Raw genomic sequence first — 19,658 nt, 5'->3', positions numbered from 1 at the left:
AGATCATACCCTTGGATTAGGTGCGAATTTCCAGAACTCGAAGGAGGGACCTGGCAGGTCCATGAAAGTTCTGTCCCAGGATCAACCAGAACAAGAATGAATGACATGGGAATGAATGAACTGACGAGAATGTTTACTGTTTAATAACTTTTGTCTGAAGCATTACGGTTCTTTAATATTTTGTTTTCCAGATGTAAGAAAACGTTTTTTGTTTCTGTTTTTGTTTTTGAAGACAGGGTCTTGCTCTGTCACCCAGGCTGGAGGGCAGTGGCGTGACCACAGCTCATTGCAGCCTTGAATTCCCAGGCTCAAGTGATCCTCCCGCCTCAGCCTCCTGAATAGTTGGGACTACAGGAATGCACCACCACACCTGGCTAATTTTAAATTTTTTTTTTTTTTAGGAGATTCAGGGTCTTGCTATGTTGCCCAGGCTGGTCTCGAACTCCTGGGCTCTAGCAATCCTCCTGCCTCGGGACTACAGGCATGAGCTGCTGCGCCCAGCCTGGGCACCACAGCCGTCTGTACGAGAGTTGCTGGGGAAATTTCTCTGAAGTCTGTATCAAGTGGGGCAGCTTCAGCTTACAGGGCTTCAGGAAAAGAGCAGTTTTAATTTTCAGTGACTTCATGAGGAATGGTGGAAGAAAACATTGGAAAGAGTGGTTTGGTGAGCTGTAGGCAAATATCGGAGGAAACTGAAGTTCAGGACCCGGTCCGGACCACAGGTGGGCGACAAAACCTCCAGACAGCAAACCGGGCTAGAGTCTAATAGTGGGGGCACGAGTTTTATTTTGAAATGTAATTTTTCTCTCTACAGTCAACAAATTTCTTTTTCTTTTTTTTTTTTTTGAGATAGAGTTTCGCTCTTATTGCCCAGGCTGGAGTGCAATGGCTTGATCTCGGCTCACGGCAACCTCTGCCTCCCGGGTTCAAGTGATTCTCCTGCCTCAGCCTCCCGAGTAGCTGGGATTACAGGCATGCGCCACCACGCCCAGCTAATTTTTGTACTTTCAGTAGAGATGGGGTTTCTTCATGTTGGTCAGGTTGGTCTCGAACTCCCGACCTCAGGTGATCCACCCACCTCGGCCTCCCAAAGTGCTGGGATTACAGGTGTGAGCCACTGTGCCTGGCCTACTGGAACTTTTTATAAGGAATCTGAGATTGGGCTTTTAAAAGCCTCTTGAGGCTAGGAAGCCATCGCAAAGACTTGCCATCAGACTTTGCCTGCAGTAAGTACAGATTTAGGGGAATTCCTCTCTTCTTGAGGTCCCTAAGGTATCTTAAGATTCTGGGACCTGCCAGGAATTGACGTTCCTTACTCATCTGTAAGAGAACCACGTATGGGACGTACCAGGCCAGCTTTTTCCCAAGGGGCTTTATTGGACCATGCAGTCAACCCTAGCTCCTTTAGTCGTATCTGAAAATAGGACATTCCAGTCAAAGCCTTGGTAATATAACCAAAGTTTTCAATTGTGCCCTATTACAAGAACAGATTCTTATTGAACTTATGCAAACCCACTAACAGTTTCTGAATTCTGGGATTAGGGAGGAAGAAAAAGATAAATATTTCACCGTTGAGGCCATTCTAACCCCCCTGCCCTTCTTCCCTGAAGCAGGCCATAAAACCCAGGAAGGCCACTCCCAGACCCTCTCCCTGCAGACCCTCACGTGTCCCGCCCCCTAACCAGAGGAAAGGGATGTCAGAGTCAAGTCGGGCCTTGATCACACCCTTCCGTCCTTCGCTCACTCCTGCTTCGCTGTGGAATAGACCATTTCTTTGGTCTTTGTTTTGAAGGGGTCCACATCACATGGAACTCGCATTAAATGTTTGTATGCTTTTTTTTCTTTTTTTTTTAAGACAGAGTCTTGCTCTCTGACGCCCAGGCTGGAGTGCAGTAGCGCAATCTTGGCTCACTGCAGCCTCCGCCTCCCGGGCTCAGGGGATCTTCCCATCTCAGCCTCCCCAGTAGCTGGGACTACAGGCATGCACCACCACGTCTGGCTAATTTTTTTGTTTTTGATAGAAACAGGGTTTTGCCGTGTTGGTTGCCATGTTGACCAAGCTGGTCTTGAAGTCCCGGCTTCTAGTGATCCACCTGCCTCAGCCTCCCAAAGTGTTGGGAATATAGGCGTGAGCCACTGCACCCAGTTTAATCTGTCTTTTGTTCAAGGGTCTGTTGGATACAGTGAGTTCTAGATTTCTCTTAGAGGAATCAGCATGTATATTCAGTTCTTTGTTCTCCATTTAACTTGTACATAGTTTCAGTAAACAACCTTTTCCACCAGTTTTAATCAATAGTTTACTAGTTTACATCTGTTCCCCTGGTCACCTGCTCCGTCCTGACTCATCCTGGTCACCTGTTTTTTTTTTTTTTTTTTTTGAGATGGAGTCTCGCTCTGTTGCCCAGGCTGGAGGGCAGTGGTGCGATGTCCGCTCACTGCAAGCTCTGCCCCCCGGGTTCCCGCCATTCTCCTGCCTCAGCCTCCCGAGTAGCTGGGACTACAGGCGCCCGCCACCACGCCTGGCTAATTTTTTTTGTATTTTTAGTAGAGACGGGGTTTCACCACGTTTGCCAAGATGGTCTCGATCTCCTGACCTCATGATCCACCCGCCTCGGCCTCCCAAAGAGTTGGGACTACAGTTGCCCGCCACCACGCCTGGCTAATTTTTTTTGTATTTTTAGTAGAGACGGGGTTTCACCACGTTTGCCAAGATGGTCTCGATCTCCTGACCTCATGATCCACCCACCTCGGCCTCCCAAAGTGCTGGGATTACAGACGTGAGCCATCGCACCCGGCCCCTGGTCGCCTGCTCTGACCTAAGTCATCTTTAGCTACCTGTTCCTAACTGTCCTTCCTGCCAAACTACTCACCCTACCACTCTGGGTCACACCCCTGCTCTTTAAAATAGTCAATCAGAATTACCTTAGAGTGTGCAGTCCAACCCCACCCAACAGGGGAATGACACAGCAGTAGAGGCTACCCGCGTCAGGAATAAGAACCCCTTCCCCTCCCTTGTCCAGGTGTGCTCTCACCATTGCTCCATCCGCGAGTCGCACCCTTCTATAGAAGTAAAAATTGCCTTGCTGAGAATGTTCGAGTGCTATTTCTTTGTGGCACCGAGGAAGCATTTTGTTTCTAACAGGTCTTAGCCATGAAGCTTGTGATGGGTGAGGAAAAGATATGACTTCTCCCCCTACAGAGAATCTGATGAGGGTGTAGCTCCCAGGAACAGGCCATGGACACCCCCAGGGTTGTGAGGTCCTCCAGTCAAGGGGCCCCCTGACCCGAGGCAGGGGACGATGCCGTGGGCAGCCTGTGGCTTGGCTGCTCCCTACTCCCAGCTGCCCCTTCCAACAAGACACCAGCTCCTGGGCAGTGCCCCTCCCCCGCTGACTCCAAAAGCCAGGACAGCTTCTTTCCAAGCAGGGTGGACCCACCCTTGGTCCTGACCCCAAGCCCTCCAGCTCAGCCAAGGGCAGAGCCCCCCCCAGGCCATGTGTGGTGGGGACCTGAGCGTGGCTGGGCTCTCCCTTCAACACCAACTCCTGCTACCCTCACAGCTGTGTGTGCATGGAGGAGGGTCTCTGTGGGCTTCATCTGGACACTGCAAAAGGCTGCAGGGGGCTCAACTGCCATCAGGAGCAGCCTCCCACTCCTGGGTCCATTGGAGGCTCCCCCACCCAGCCTCAGCACTGACCACCGGCTTGGATGGCTGGGTGAGGCTGCCTCTACCCTGTGGACAGGACAAAGGCACAGCCATCAGAGGCCACAAACCAGATGCCTTCCCACCAGCTTCCCACCAACTAGTACAGCTATTTATAGTGCAGTGGAACAGGGTACCAGGCAGGGAGCACCCACTGATCCCCACCCCTCCCCAGAGTCCCTCCCCCACCACTGAACCCCACCCTTTCCCACCCCACGGAGGCTCCTCCTCTCACCATGTCCCTGGCCACACATCAAGTCTCCAGCTATCTCACTGACTCCCACCTGCTCACTAAGCTGCCTCTCAACAGAACTGAGTCAATCCCTGTAGGCTCCTGGCAGAGGTGTGGGGACACCACCCACCTTGGTTATGAAGGAGTCTACTGAGCTCACAGCCCATGCACTCCTGTGTGTGGACCCCCACCCCTGCCGGCCTGCAGCACTCCCGGACTCCAACACTCCATGCCTATACCAGGCCAGAATGATGCAGCCACCCTCACTTTAAGTTGGGCTGCCTGTGGCAGGAAGACCCCTCCACGGTGCCTGCAGCCCCTACCCCTCAGCCTGTCTTGGGGCAACACCCCTATGGGAGGCCCTTGGGAGACACCTACCAGCAGGAACCAGGTCCCTCCAGAGTGAGGGCTTCCCAGCTCACAGCCAGAGGCTACTCCCCCCGCAGGCCCTTGGGTAAGGGGCCCAAATCCCTCAGAGGACCAGCCCTCCCTGCTCCCTTTCCCCCCGCTGAAGGTGGCACAGGGGCCCACCTCAGTGGCTGCCCTGGGTCCTGCTTGTCCAGCTCCAGGACTGCCTGCTGTCCAAGGCTCTCCAGAAGCAGCAGTGAACCCCACCCTTCTCAGCCCCAGCAACAGCCTCACAGCGTGAGGAGGCCCAGAAAGGCCTGGGAGCAGGGCCAGCCCCCATAAGGCAGTGAGGTCGGGAGGGATTCAGCCATTTCTCACACTCAAATGGAACCTCGGGCCACACAGCTCAGGCACACACCATCGGGGCTACTGGCTGCTTGGAGTTTATTTTCCGTTTGGTGCCAGGTGCACAGTTCCAGGTGTCAGGAAAGCTAGCGAGTGCTGGGGCCGGGCGGTAGAGAGCGGGGCTCTCACTCGTTTTTGGTGTCTGCTGTGTTGATGCGAAGGTCTGCTTGCTGCAGCCGCCTAGTTTACAGGGTGGGGGGTGGGAGGTGGGGAGGGGGGCGAGGGATGGGGAGTGGGGAGAGGGGCGGGGAGGGGCTCTGGTGGACTAGCGCCTCCGCAGGCCTGGGACTGGTGGTAACCGCTCAGGTCAGGACGGGGGCCCAGCGCTGGCTGTGCTGGACTGACCGCCGGGCTGCTTCCTCGGGGCGTCCCGAGCCAGGCCACAGGTGGTCATGCTGCTGGAGGCCTGGGGAGGTTCCGAGTGCTCTGCGGACTCCAACACCGTGGCCATGAACGGGAGGGTGGACTTCCCGAAAAAGAAGCTGGCCCACCAATGACCCGGGTCAGCCTTGGGGAGACCTGAGAGAAGCGAAGTGGGGTCTTGATGCTGCCAGCTCCTGGAGGAGCGGGGGGAGAAAGGGGCGATCCTGCACTCACCTGGGGGGTGGGGAATGGCTTCCCCGGGGCACTCGGTACTGCTGCAGGAGCTGTTGCTGGAAGTGGAACCCAGGCGGCCTGGAGAGGAGAGGTCCCGTCAGCAACGCGGGGCGCGGAGCCCCCCAGCCCACCGGCCTTCAGGCCGAGCGCTGGTTCCGCAGCCTGCACGGGGACGGCACTGGCGCCAGCAGAGCATCTGCGTGGATGGGGGGCAGGGGCTACTCACGCCGGTAGTAGTCGTGGGTGGCCACGAGCGAGCCGCTGGAGGGGATGGCCGCCATGCTTTAGCTTGCTGGCTGGTGGGATCTGCGCATGGGGGTCGAGGAGCCCCTCGGGTCAGCGGCCTTCCGTCATGAAGGGCGCTCCCCAGCGGGTGGAGCCGCCGCGCTGGGTTATTTACCGAGGCGGGGCTCCCCAGCTCCCGGGACCGCCTTCGCCGCGCGGGGCGCGGGCGGCTCCAACCAGCCCAAACCGGCCGAGCGGGTGGAACAAAGGCGCTTTGTGCGCGGGGCCCCGGCCCAGACATCGGGAACCTGGTGGGCGCCGTCCCAACCCGCCCGACCCGAGAGGAGCCCGCCGGGGACCCCGAGCCCAGCGCTCGCCAGGCGGAGAGGAGAGGAGCCCCCGGCCCAGCCCCGCCCCTCGCCCCCCGCCCCTCGGGGCCTGCTCGTCCCACCCGCGCGCGGCGCCCCTCACCTGGGCGGCGACCCCTCGCGGGCCTCGGCGCACGATCACGGGTGGCGGGGACGGGGGCGCTAGGCCACTGAGCCCATTTGCAGAGGAGACCGCGGGAATCCGCGCCACGACACAGACGCGCGCGCGGTGTGCGCACGCGCGGACGCGCCCACTTATATGCGCCGGGGCCGCGGCGCGTCACGGAGGGCGGGGCGCACAGGCTCCTCCCCGGGCCCCACCCGGCCCCGCCCCCTTCCTGGCCCCGGCGAGGCCGCGCCCCCAGCTTCCACCTCGGTCCGACTCTCGCCGTCTGGCTTGGGCTGAGCGCAGCCCTGCGGCGTTCGTCTTGGGGCGGCCCGGCCGGTCCTGGGTCTGCAGGGGTTAAAAGACTCCGCGCCCGGGTCCGGGAGCCCAGCCCCCGCCCCTCTCCCGGGCCCAGGCCCCCGTCTCGGACGCGTCTCGGAGCCCCGCCTGGTCCAGCCCGCCCGTCCTCTTCAGCCCTTGTGGAGGCGCCGGGGGCGCCGGGCGGGCCAAAAAGTGCTACGTGCGCGGAGCCCTCCGGCCCGGCCTCCAGGGACTTCGCAGCCAGAGGAACCTGGATCTCTCCCGAGTCCCCCTCACAGCTCTGGCAGCTCCGGAACCTGCACCCCGGTTCCCCAGCCCCAGGACGCGCCTGCTGCCCGCAGGGGGCGGTGAAAGGGGGGGCGGATGGAGGGGCAGTGGGAGGCGGGGCCCAGACGGAGAGGGGGGCGGATTTGGGTGGGTGAGGTGAGTCTCCAGTCGCTGGAGGCAGAGGCTGGGCCCCACTGCTCAGAGACCCCATGTTTGGGGAGCCCAGAGCGTTCCCGGCAGGGCCCTGGGGCCCTGGGGACGGTCCGCCATGCCAATCAGGAGGGGGCGCGTTTTTCCTTCCCAGGTAGAAAGGCGTCCTCCCTCTCCTCCTGCCCCCGACCCGCTGAATCTCCCCACACCTCCCTCGGCCCCGCAGGGGAAATCGGCCTGCCCCTACGGAAATCCCGTTTCTTTATACACCCGGTCTTGGCTGGGCGGTGTCTTCCCCGTGGAAGAGAGGGTCCGGGAGGTCCGTGGGGCGGCGCAGTCCGAGGGCTTCGGGAGTCAGCCCGGGTGGATTTGTTTCGTGGCTCTCGTTGCTGGCTGGGACGGCCGTGTGCCCGTGTTGTTCCGGAGATCGAGGCCAACGGATGCCGTCCTCGCCGGGTGCTCAGTGAGTACCCAGAGCTGGGCAGGGACCCTGGGAGGCCCCTGAGCAAGACGTGGAGGGACGCCCTTGTGCCCCTTGAGCACGTGGGGAAGGCGCTGTCTTGGGCCTTGCACCGCTCTGTGTGTTCATTGCACGCGTGTGTTACGCAGCTACTATGTGCACATGGCCGAGCCAAGCGCAGGGAACGGTAAACCAAGGGAGAACGACCTTCCCGTGGGGAGCAGTGCAGAGGCTGGCGGGGTGGTGGTGGTGGGGAGGGCTCAGGTTTCAGCTGAGGTCTAAGGACGGAGGGCAGGGAACCGCCTGAGCCCCACCTGGGAGGCGGAGCTCGGTGCCGGAGAGCAGTGCCAGGACCTGCGATGGGAGAGGTGTGCAGCCCCGAGGGGTCACTTATGAGGCAGACGAGTCAGTTGGGTTGACACTCAGAGGGTCCTCAGGGGCAGACGCTGAGACGGGGTTTGGGGTTTGGGGTGCAGAGTGAGTACTGGTGATCAGCACCTGGGAAGGGGTGGGGGGAGGGTGCAGGGCCGGGCAGGGACTGTAGGGGCGGCCTGCTTTGGGCTTGGCTGGCACAGCCTTTGTGGCTTGCTTGGACCCATATGCAGCCGCCCAGGGACGGGAGACCCTGGTGAGGTGTCTGTGGCCCAAGCCCACCCTGAAGGAGCCGTGGGGCCGACTGCCGACCACGCCTGACAGCACGGCCTTTCAGGTCACCCGCTTCCCTCTAGGCCGGCCTGACCCAGCTCACCTCATTCTCAACCTCACCAATCAACACCAGTCAACATCAATCACAGAGCGTCTGAAAGGAGGAATTTTCATTTTCTTTTAAAGTGAAAAGGTAAAAACTGCATTTACTAAACCAGGCCGGTGGGGGCTCTGTGAGCCCCTCTGCACAGGAAGCCTCAGAGACGCTGCATGGTGTTCCCGGGGCATCCTGGCCAAGGTGGGAGAACGCAGCCTCCGTGAGGACCCGCGGGATGCCCTCAGGGGCCGCCTCCTGGTTCTCGTCTCCTCTGAAGTGCAGACGACGCTGGCCCACATCCTTGTCGGGCAGAGGGGCTGCCAACTGGCCCCTGGCCGTGGCTGTTGCTGGGAGCCGTGTGGCCTGGGCTTGGACCCACATCCACCTCTTGCTGGCTGCCTGCTCTTGCCAGTGGCTGAGCCTGGCTTCTCCCATGACAGTGGCCGCAGACACAGGGGACCCGTGCCACCAGGCAAGGTGAGCTCAGGGAACGCTAGCTCTCGGCTCTCCCCTGGCTCTGAGGGGTTCGGCGGTGCCCTTGGTGTGTCTGGGGGCTTTTGGGAAGTCCCAGGTCTGGGCTCTGGGTCAGGAAGCAGGAGCAAGGAGAGACACTGCACCCGAGCCTCCCCGGCTGTAGGAAATGGGGACAGAAAAGCTAAGCGGACGGAAGATGCATTGTGTGCAAGCTGCAGGAGGCCGGTCCAGGCCCAGTTGCTGCTGGGATGTGATCATTGGCAGGGATGAGATTGATGGGGACGGTCAGCTGGAGAGGACAGGGCACAGCTGGACGAAGGTGGGGACGGCCACAGGCTTCCCACAGGGCGGGAGGGAAAGGCTTCCAGTCCCACTGGTAAGGGCTGCCTGCCACCCTGTAGCCACTGTCTCTTCCCTTGTGGACGGGACGATGGTGACACCTTGTTATGGTTGGGTTAACATATACATGTTAACAATGTGTTGACCCCAGTGTGTGGGGAGGACTAGATGGGAGAGGCCCCTAGTGCGGAGGCTCACAGCCTTGCTCGGCCCCTGGGAGCCGTCGCCACCTGCACTGTGCTCCTCCCACAGGTGTCTGGGGACGAGGTGAGAGTTCTGCCAAAGCCGGAGCCAGGGTTGGACCCCCGGAGCTCCTTGGTCGGCCCCTGGAGGGAGAGTGGTGTGTTCACACCACGGCCCTGGTGGCCCCGCTCTGCCCATCTTCATCCCAGGTGGCAGCTGCTGCCCAGCTCTCTGGCCAGTGCCTCTTAGATGGTGTCACCACCTGCAGAAGAAAACAGAAGTGCTGACTAATACTTGATGAAGGCCTGCTATGCCGGCGGCACCTGATGCGGCAGGTGAAGTCCGGGGGGCAGCAGCCAAGGCTGCCTGTTCCTCAGTGTCCCTGCCCGTGAGACGGGCATAGCTAACTCCTGTGGCCACCTTGAGGGTAAGATGCTTCCTGCAGGTGCTTGGACCAGTATCTGGCACGGGGCAGATGCTCAGTGAAAGTTCCTTGTTAACCCCTGTACCTTTCACTGTTGGAAGTAACTCAGGACATTGGCTTGGTGGTTACACAAGCACTGTGGGAGAAGGTGGTGTGTCTGTTCACCCTGGGTCCCAGCGGCTGAGGCAGAGCCAGCCATGCAGGAGGCAGGCGTCCAATATGTATATTGGATGGAAGATTGAATTGCATAATAAAATATACTAAACATTTCCAGAGTGGAGGGGTGAGGAGGTCAACAAACCCTCTCCCCAAAATGTACCTGTAAATCTAAACAAAAGTCAGAAACAACCATGTCGGTGCTTTGGAATTTAACCAAAGGCAAACAGCAAACCAAGGAGTGTTTATTCATCAAAGAGCCACGTGCTGTGGTCCCAGCCACTCGGGAAGCTGAGGCAGGAGGGTCACTGGAGCCCAGGAGCTGGAAGCTGCAGTGAATTACGATGGCATCTGCTCTCCAGCCTGGGTGACAGAGAGAGACCCCATCTCTAAAAAGAATAAAACCCTGGACTTCAGGATAAAATCCAAAATTACTTGGCATAACTGAACTAGGAAAATCTCAACTTAAACGGAAAACGAGGCCGGGCACGGTGGCTCACGCCTGTAGTCCCAGCACTTTGAGAGGCCGAGGTGGGCGGATCACGAGGTCAGGAGATCGAGACCATCCTGGCTAACATGGTGAAAACCCATCTCCACTAAAAAAATACAAAAAAATTAGCCAGGCGTGGTGGCGGGCACCTGTAGTCCCAGCTACCGGGGAGGCTGAGGCAGGAGAATGATGTGAACCCAGGAGGTGGAGCTTGCAGTGAGCCAAGATCGCGCCACTGCACTCCAGCCTGGGTGACAGAGCGAGACTCTATCTCAAAGATAATAATGATATAGAGAAATTATGCTACCTCAATAATTTTTGTTGAGGTAAAATTCCCATATCATAAAATTAAGCATTTTAAAATATGCAATTCAGTAGCATCATGGAACACTCACAATGCAGTTCACCCATCACCTCTGACTACTTCCAAAACATTTCATCTCCCCAAAAGGAAACCACACCCATTAAACAGTCTCTTCCCCTGTCCCCGTCCCCAGCCCCTGGCAACCACTAATATGTTTTCTGTGTCTCTGAATTTACCTATTCTGAACACATCATACAAATGGAATCATGCGAGTTGTGCCTTTTGTTTCTGGTTTCTTCACCCAGTTTTCTAGATTCATTTTTTGTGGCTGAATAGCATTCCTTTGTATGGATAGACCACATTTCTCTCTCCATTCATCCATTTATGGAAGTCAGTTGTTTCCACCTTTTGGATATTATAAATAGTGCTGTTGCAAACATTCCATGTACAAGTTTTTGTTTGAATACCTGTTTTCAACTCTTTTGGGTCTGTACTTAGGAGTGGAATTGCTGGCTCACACATTGCTGTCTATGTTTAACTTACTGAGGAACTGCCAGACTGTTTTCTGCAGTGGCTGGAACATTTTATGTTGCTACCAGCAATGGAAGAGGCTTCCCATTTTTCCACATTTTTGCCAACTTTGATATTTTTCATATTTCTGATTATAGCCACCTCAGAGAGTGTGAAGTGGTGTCTTACTGTGGTTTTGATTTGCATTTTCCTAATGACTAATGATATTGAGTGTCTTTGTATCTGCTTATCGACTATTTGGGCATCTTCTTTGGATAAATGTTTATTCGGACCCTTTGCCCATTTTACATTGGGTTTTTGTCTTTGTATTGTTGAGTTGTAAGAGTCCTTTGTATATTCGGAATGCTGGACCCTTATCTGCTGTGTTTCGCAAATATTTTCCCCCATTCTGTAGATTCTCTTTTCATTCTCTTGACAGTGTCCTTTGATGCTCAAAAGTTTTTAATTTTGGCAAAGTCCAGTTACCTACCTTTTCTTGCTTTGCTTGTGGTTTTAGTGTCTTATCTAAGAAGGTCATGAACAATTTACCTATTTTTCTTTTTTTTTTTCGAGACACAGTCTTCCTCTGTTGCCCAGGCTGGAGGGCAATGGCACATTCTCGGCTCACTGCAGCCTTGACCTCCAACGCTCAAGGGATCCTTCCATCTCAGCCTCCCTGGTAGCTGGGACTACAGGGGCACACAACCACTCTCAGCTAATTTCTTACTTTTTTGTAGAGATGTGGTCTTTCTGTGTTGCCCAAGCTGGTCTTGAACTCCTGGGCTCAAGTGATCCTCCCATCTTAGCCTCCCAAACAGCTGGGGGATTATAGGCATGAGCCGCTGTGTCCAGCCTACACCTGTGGTTTCTTCAAATAGTATTATATTTTTATTAGATCACATATTGATATATAGGTGAGGGAAGAGCCCGGCTTCATTATATTGATTGACAGGTGAGGGAAGAGCAGGCTTCATCGTATTGATAGACAGGTGAGGGAAGAGCCGGCTTCATCGTATTGATAGACAGGTGAGGGAAGAGGTGGTTTCATGATATTGATTGACAGGTGAGGGAAGAGGTGGTTTCATGATATTGATTGACAGGTGAGGGAAGACCGGGTTTCATTATATTGCAGGTGGATATGCAGATTTCCTAATGTCATTTGTTGAAAAGACTATTCTTTCCATATACGACCTCATTTTATTTTATTTTACTTTTTATTTTATTTTATATTTTTGAGATGGAGTCTCACTCTGTTGCCCAGGCTGGAGTGCGGTGGTGCGATCTTGGCTCACTGCATCCTCCTGGGTTCAAGCGATTCTCGTGCCTCAGCCTCCCGAGTAGTTGGGATTACAGGGATGTACCACCACGCCCCGCTAATTTTTGTAGTTTTAGTAGAGACGGGGTTTCACCATGTTGGCCAGGCTGGTCTCGAACTCCTGGGCTCAGGGATCTGCCCGCCTCAGGCTCCCAAAGTGCTGGGATTAATGGCGTGAGCCACTGCACCCGGCCATGATCTTATTTTAGAAATTGCTACAAAATCGCAATATTGAACACAGTGTGCGATAACAAGATGTCTTAGAAAAACAAAAATAACAGAATAAAACAAAACAAGACAGTGAGGGCCGGGTGTGGTGGCTCACACCTGTAATCCCAGCACTTTGGGAGGCCGAGGCAGGTGGATCACGAGGTCAGGAGATCGAGACCATCCTGCCCAACATGGTGAAACCCCGTCTCTACTAAAAATACAAAAATTAGCTGGGCATGGTGGCGTGTGCCTGTAATCCCAGCTACTTGGGAGGCTGAGGCGGGAGGAATCGCTTGAACCCAGGAGGCGGAGGTTGCAGTGAGCTGAGATCGTGCCACTGCACTCCAGCCTGGTGACATAGTGAGACTCTGTCTCAAAAAAAAAAAAACAAAAAAACAAGACAGTGAGGTCTTGGTGAGGAGACAGATACAGACATCAGTGTAACAGGATGGAGTCCAGAGACAGCCTCACACAAATGTGACGAAATGTTCTCTGAGAAAGGCACTACAGTGATTTGACAGAGCAAGTATCATCTTTTCTGCCGGGCACAGTGGCTCACTCCTGCAATCCCAGCGCTTTGGGAGACTGAGGCGGGCGGATCACTTGAGCCCAGGGGTTAGAGACCAGCAGGGGCAACATGGTGAGAACTTGTCTCTACAAAAAATAGCTGGGCTTCATGGCACGTGCCTACAGTCTCGGCTACTCAGGAAGCTGTGGTGGGAGGATCGCTTGAGCCTGAGAGGCAGAGGTTGCGGTGAGCTGAGATCATGCCACTGCACTCCACCCTGGGCAACAGAGTGAGTCCTTGTTTCAAAAAAAAAAGAGTATAATCTTTTCAACAAATGGTGCTGGAAGAATTTGACATTCACATGCAAAAACAAACAAACAAACAAAAAAAAACAACCAAAAAAACCAACCAAACAAACAAAAACCTTGACCTAAATCTCACATATTATACAAATATTAACTATACAAATGGATAATGTATCTAAATATAAAATGTAAACTATAAAACATCTAGAAGAAAGTACAAGAGATAATCTTTGTGACCTGAGCAGCCAATATTAAAAGCATGATCCCTTTAAGAAAAATATGGATAAACTGGGCTTCACTGAAATAAAAAACTTGTATTGTGAATGATCCTGTTAAAAGATTAGAAAGACAAGCCACAGACTTGGAGAAAATATGTGCAAATCATAGAACTGACAAAGGACTTGTATCCACAATACATAGAAAACTCTCAAGACTCAACACCAAAAAATAAAAATAAACAATTCAATTGAAAACTTGGCCAAGGGGCTGGGCGCCGTGGCTCACGCCTGTAATCCCAGCACTTTGGGAGGCCTAGGCGGGCAGATCACGAGGTCAGGAATTCGAAACCAGCCTGACCAACATGGCGAAACCCCGTCTCTACAAAAAATACAAAATTTAGCTGGGCATGATGGTGCGTGCCTGTAGTCCGAGCTACTCGGGGGGCTGAGGCAGGAGAATCACTTGAACCTGGGAGGCAGAGGTTGCAGTGAGCCGAGATTGCACCACTGCACTCCAGCCTGGACAACAGAGTGAGACTCCGTCTCAAAAAAAAAAAAAAAGTGAAGGATTTGAATAGACATTTCTGCAAAAAAGACATGCAAATGGCTAAAAGGTACACGAAAAGATCCATAGGGTTAGTCATTAGGGAAATGATGCAAATCCAAACCCCAATGAGACAACACTTCACACCCAGCAGAGCTCTGATAAAAAGACACACAATAATAAAAGCAGAGGAATGGAAACCCTGCTACACAGCTGCTGGGAATGTGAAATGGTGTAACCACTTTGGAAAACATTTTGGCAGTTCCTCAAAAGGTTAAATATAGTCACAGGATTTTGCTCTTCAATATCTACCCGGGATAAATGAAAACATGTGTCCACACACAAAAAACTTGTACCACCATAGGGCATTATTCATGTTAGCTAAAAAGTGGAAACAGGCTGGGCGCGGTGGCTCATGCCTGTAATCCCAGCACTTTGGGAGGCCGAGGTGGGCGGATCACCTGAGGTCAGGAGTTCGAGACCAGCCTGGCTAACATGGCGAAACCCTGTCTCTACTAAAAATACAAAAATTAGTCGAGTGTGGTAGCAGGTGCCTGTAATCCCAGCTACTTGGGAGGCTGAGGCAGGAGAATCACTTGAACCCGGGAGGCAGAGGTTGCAGTGAGCCGAGATTGCACCACTGCACTCTAGCCTGGACCACAGAGCAAGACTCTGTCTCAAAAAAAGTGGAAACAACCCAAATGTCCATCAACTGATGAATGATGAACAAAATGTGGCCCGTCCCTACAGCAGAGGATTGTTTGGCAATAAGAAAGAAGAAAGCACTGACGCAGGTTGCGACACAGAGAAACCAAACCCAGAAGCAGCCAGTCAGCAGAGACCACACACTGCGCACGGTTCCATTCATACAAAACGCCCAGAACAGGCAAATGCATGGAGCCGGAAGGCAGATGAGTGGTTGCCCAGGGCTTGGTTAGAGGTGGAGGAGGAATGGGGACTGATTACTAAATGGTACAAGGTTTCTTTTCGGGGTGATGAAATGTTCTAAAATTAGATTATGGTGATGGTTGCTCGGCTTTGTAAATATGCTGAGAGCCATTGCATCATGCACTTTAAATGGGCAAATATTATGGCATGTAAATGATATCTCAATAAAGCTGTTTTTAAAAAAGGATAAAAGGATGGGTGCAGTGGTTCACACCTATAACCCCAGCACTTTGGGAGGCCCAGGCAGGCGGATCACCTGAGGTCAGGAGTTCGAGACCAGCCTGGCCAACATGGAGAAACCCTGTCTCTATTTAAAAAAAAAAAAAAAAAAAATTAGCCAGGGTGGTGGTGCACGCCTGTAATCCCAGCTACTCAGGAGGCTGAGGCAGGAGAATCGCTTCAACCTGGGAGGCGGAGGTTACAGTGAGCCGAGATCGCACCACTGCACTCCAGCCTGGGCGACAAGAGCAAAACTCCATCTCAAAAAAAAAAAAAAAAAAAGGATAAAAGACTTAATGGGAGCTTCACCAAAGACCGTGTACTAACTAGCCCATGAAATGTTCTTCAACAACATTAGGGAAATGCAAATTAAAAGCACCATGAGAGGCCACCTATGAGAGCAGCTAAAAAAAAAAAAAAAAAAAAAAATTCCAAACACCAAGGACGCCAAGTGCTGCAGTGGCCGTGAGGCTCCGGGAACTCCCTGGGGGTGCAGACGGCGCGGGTTTCCCTCCCGAAGCCAGGTCGGCAGCTTCTGGTGAAGGGAAACCTGCGCCTGGGGTATGACCCAGCAATTCAGCTTCTGAGCATTTATCCAAGACAAATTCAAACAGGTTTACATTAAAGGACGGTACACAGATGTTTATGGGAGCTCTATTCATAGCTGCCCAACCTGGAAACATTGCAGGTGTTCTTCTGCGGGTGAACAGAGACTGTGGTGTGTCGTGTATGAGATACTGCTGAGTGATAGAAGGAACGAGCCGTCGATCCGTGAAACCCCCTGGGTGGGTGTCCACAGCGCTGTGCCAAGTCAGAAAAGCCAGACCTCAACACAACCCGGTGCGTCTATGTCGTGGGCCTCATCCAACATTCTTAGAACAAATGGGATTTCCAGGGGGAAGAGGAGGGGTGACCGTAAACGGTGCGTCTGGGGAGATTTCCGAGTCGTGGGATGTCCTGCTTCCTGAGTGCGGCGGTGGCGATACGTGTGTGTGAATATTCACAGAGTCGTACATCTTCCAAAAAAGTCAACTTACTGTGTGATAATTCAAAAAAATAATGACAGATAAAACAATGATTTAAGACGCACAGCCATCGTAGTAAACACTGATCCATGAATCATCCACGAATGCTAAGTCCAGAGATGGATTCTGATGAGGGACAGGACATTTACCTAACCCAAAATGAGACAGGACTACGACAGGGTGGCCGCAGGAGAACAGATGATTCCAGGCAGCAGTTTCATGGCTATCAAAAGAGAGCTGTTGAAAAAGCTGCAGAGGCCAGGGGGTGACCAGACACTGAAGACCAGGACATGGGCCAAGCTGGCCGAGATGACTGGACTCACTGGGCCGAGCTGGGCCAAGAGGACTGGACCCACTGGGCTACGCTGAGCCGAGACGACTGGACCCACTGGGCCAAGCTGGGCCAAGAGGACTGGACCCACTGGGCCATGCTGGCCGAGACGACTGGACCCACTGGGCCGAGCTGGGCCGAGACTACTGGACCCACTGGGCCAAGCTGGACAAGATGACTGGACCCACTGGGCCACACTGGCCGAGACAACTGGACCCACATGGCAGTGGACTTGACCTGGGTTTCACCGGTGACCTAATTATATGCTCATCAACATACAAATCACACTCGGCAGTGTCATGACAGTTCCAGGAACACACATATTTGGTGTAAAAAAGGGTGGCACCACAGTTCCTAGAAATCTTCACCTTTTTCCAGAAATCTTTATGAATAGTCCACTCCTTGATTAAAGAAACCCATTAAAGGTAGGGGCCCCAAACCCTGCCTCACGACTCACTCTCTTCAGAACACCCATACTCCCCTTTCTTCTTTGACTTTTTTTTCTATTGTTTATTTTTATGAGGCAGAGTCTCACTGCGTTGCCCAGGCTGATCTCGAACTCCTGCCTCAGCCTCCCAATGTGTTAGGATTACAGGCGTGAGCCTTCACACCCAGCCACACTCTGCTTTCTGGAGGGTGTACTTTTTGCTTTGCAATAAATCTTTACTTTCATTATTTTTTAACTCATCCTTGAATTCATTTTGTGATGGTGTTAAGAGGCTGGACACTGGCCTGGGTCAAGGTCCCATTTGCATTTGGGGACCTCCCCTGGCCACCGGTATCAAAAGTACTTCCTTGTTAATTTTCAGGGTTTTTTTTGAGATGGATTCTCACTCACTCTGTCACCCAGGCTGGAGTGCAGTGGCATGATCTTGGCTACTGCAACCTCTGCCTCCCGGGATCCAGCGATTCTCGTGACTCAGCCTCCTGAGTAGCTGGGAATACCGGCATGTGCTACCACACCTGGCTAATTTTTGAATTTTTAGTAGAGATGGGGTTTCACCATTTTGGCCGGGCTGGTCTTGAACTCCTGGGCTCAAGTGATCCACCCGCCTTGGCCTCCCAAAGTGCTGGGATTACAGGTGTCAGCCACCGTGCCCGGCTTACTTATCAGTTACAAAGGGCAAAGTGGTAACTTTACTGTGAGAAGCTTGTGGATGCCAGTTTAACCAGAGGATCAAAGGTACCGTTGCCGCTGGTGGGCAGCCAGCGTCCCGAGCGCTGGGAAGGATGCCTGGCTCTTGGTGCCAATCTGTTCATGCAGAAATGTCAGGAACGCTCAACGCGGGGATGATCTACAAAACAACCGCTTTGCATTCTTCAAAAGTTTCAGTGTCATAAAAGATTTTTTAAAAGACAGGCCCAATGTATATACCGTGAAAATAGTAAAACAATAAAATATAAAAATAAAAAGACTGAACTAACCTTGTCTTTGTATTGATGTGGAGTCAACCGCTGCTTCCAGTTGTGGGGGAGTAGCTGCTGCCAGGTACGTCTCCCTCCAGAAACGACTCTGAGACCAGACAAAATTCGTGCGCTGCTCTCTTCAGGCAGTGGGGTGAGGACAGCACAAGACCGAGAGGGTGCTTGGAGGCGCCCACACTCCCGGCGCTCCTTGGCCATAACCCCACAAGCAGGGCTCCAGGCAGAGCACGGCGGTCCCCCTGGGATGAGAGGCAGAGACTGGAGTGAGGGGCTTAGGTGTGCATGTTGCTGGTGGGGAGTGCTTGGGACCTCTGCAAGCCTGTGGCTGAGGGTGAAGAGGTGCCGGAGGCTCACCAGAGAGCAGTGACTATAGGCCCTGTGCTGTTATCCGTCACTGCATAACCAATCAACACCGATTTAGTAGCTTTAAAAAACATGCATTTATTCTCAGTTTTGGGGGATCAGGAGCCCACACACAATTCCGCTGGGTGGCTCGGGGTTTCAAGAGTGCCACCAAGGTGTTGGTATTTCTTTCTGAAGCTTGAGGTCCTCTTTGAAGGGCACGTGGTTGTTGGCAGAATTCAGTTCCCTGTGGCTGTAGGACTGAGGTCCCTGCTTTCTTGTTGGCTGGCAGCCTGGGGCCACTCACTGGTTCCCTGATACGAGGCCCCTCCCAGGCCTTCCAACAGCCATATCTTCACAGACAGCAGGGGTGTCTTGCTGCTCCGTCCCCCAGGACAGAGCCTGGAATGATGCAGCCGATCACAGAGTGACTTATCACCTTTCCGTGTTCTGTGGGCTGGACACAAACCATAGTGTTTCTCGGAGGAAAGTACTCAAGGCTGCGACTCACCAGGGATCACCTGAGGTTGTGTCCACCCAGGTTAGAGCAGAACAAAGATGGTAGAGGACAAGCCGTGTCGGGCAGTATTTTGGCATTTGGCATTTGGACCTGGCCAGAGTGGAGAGACTTGGGCGGCATTGGCATTTGGCATTTGGACCTGGCTAGAGTGGAGAGACCTTACTTTTTTTTTTTTTTTTTTTTGAGGGGAAAGGACTACAATGTACAATAATGCCTACTCCACACTCATCTAACGAAAGTTCAGACCAAGCCCCACAGAGATCTGCAGGGGAGACGGAGATTGAGGGTTGAGTCTTACCAAGGTAGCAGGACTTGGGAAACACTTTGGGCTTTCGACATCGACACTGACAAAGCATGAGAACAAGTCCACAGGGCCCAGCAGTGAACCAACCTGCAAAGCAAACACCGACAGCTTCAGAGGAGGAAGCAGAGTAGACTCTCCACACGATCGATGTTCAGTATTCAGTCAAAAATCACTAGACACACGAAGAAACAGGACAATGCAACCCACGGTCAAGGGGTAAAAGCCAATTATCAATTGATTTATTTCCAGCTACAAATTCACCCTTTATTGCCGTCCTCAAAAAAGTGAATCTCAGCTGGGTGCAGTGGTTTGCGTCTGTAATCCCAGGGCTTTGGGAGATGAAGGCGGGTGGATCACTTGAACCCATGAGTTGGAGACCAGCCTAGGCAACATGGCAAGACCCTATCTCTATAAAAAATACAAAAATTAGCTGGGCGTGGTGGTGTGTACCTGTAGTCCCAAATACTTGGGAGGCTGAGGTGGGAGGATCGCTTGAGCCTGGGAGGCTGAAGCTGCGGTGAACCATGATTGTGCCACTACTCTACAGCCTGGGGGACAGAGTGAGACCCTGTCTCAGAAAAAAAGAAAAGAAAAAAAATGAATCTGCTCAGTGTAAAGGAGAAATGCTTAAAGTAATTCC

General features: G+C 53.3%; 1 protein-coding gene and 1 long non-coding RNA gene across 2 annotated transcripts; one reads left to right on the top strand and one right to left on the bottom strand.

Moving 5' to 3' along the window:
• Positions 1 to 4,710: 4,710 nt before the first annotated feature.
• Positions 4,711 to 6,155, bottom strand: PPDPF (pancreatic progenitor cell differentiation and proliferation factor). The gene is made up of 4 exons (XM_055372670.2): positions 5,982 to 6,155; positions 5,512 to 5,591; positions 5,286 to 5,363; positions 4,711 to 5,207 (listed from the first exon to the last, which is right to left on the bottom strand). Exons 2-4 carry the CDS (start codon positions 5,564 to 5,566, stop codon positions 4,996 to 4,998), a joined length of 345 nt encoding a protein of 114 aa, XP_055228645.1. The 5' UTR covers positions 5,567 to 5,591; positions 5,982 to 6,155; the 3' UTR covers positions 4,711 to 4,995.
• Positions 6,156 to 6,891: 736 nt separating this feature from the next.
• Positions 6,892 to 17,882, top strand: LOC129529066 (uncharacterized). Its single transcript, XR_010132347.1, has 3 exons — positions 6,892 to 7,185; positions 7,911 to 8,401; positions 8,990 to 17,882. It is a non-coding gene; the product is annotated as an uncharacterized lncRNA (long non-coding RNA).
• Positions 17,883 to 19,658: the final 1,776 nt, after the last annotated feature.

The sequence above is a fragment of the Gorilla gorilla genome, chromosome 21, assembly GCF_029281585.2.
Source record: "Gorilla gorilla gorilla isolate KB3781 chromosome 21, NHGRI_mGorGor1-v2.1_pri, whole genome shotgun sequence".
NCBI classification, from domain to species: Eukaryota; Metazoa; Chordata; class Mammalia; order Primates; family Hominidae; genus Gorilla; species Gorilla gorilla.
The sequence above is the reverse complement of the archived record's forward strand: the minus strand, read 5'-3'. Positions and strand labels throughout refer to the sequence as shown.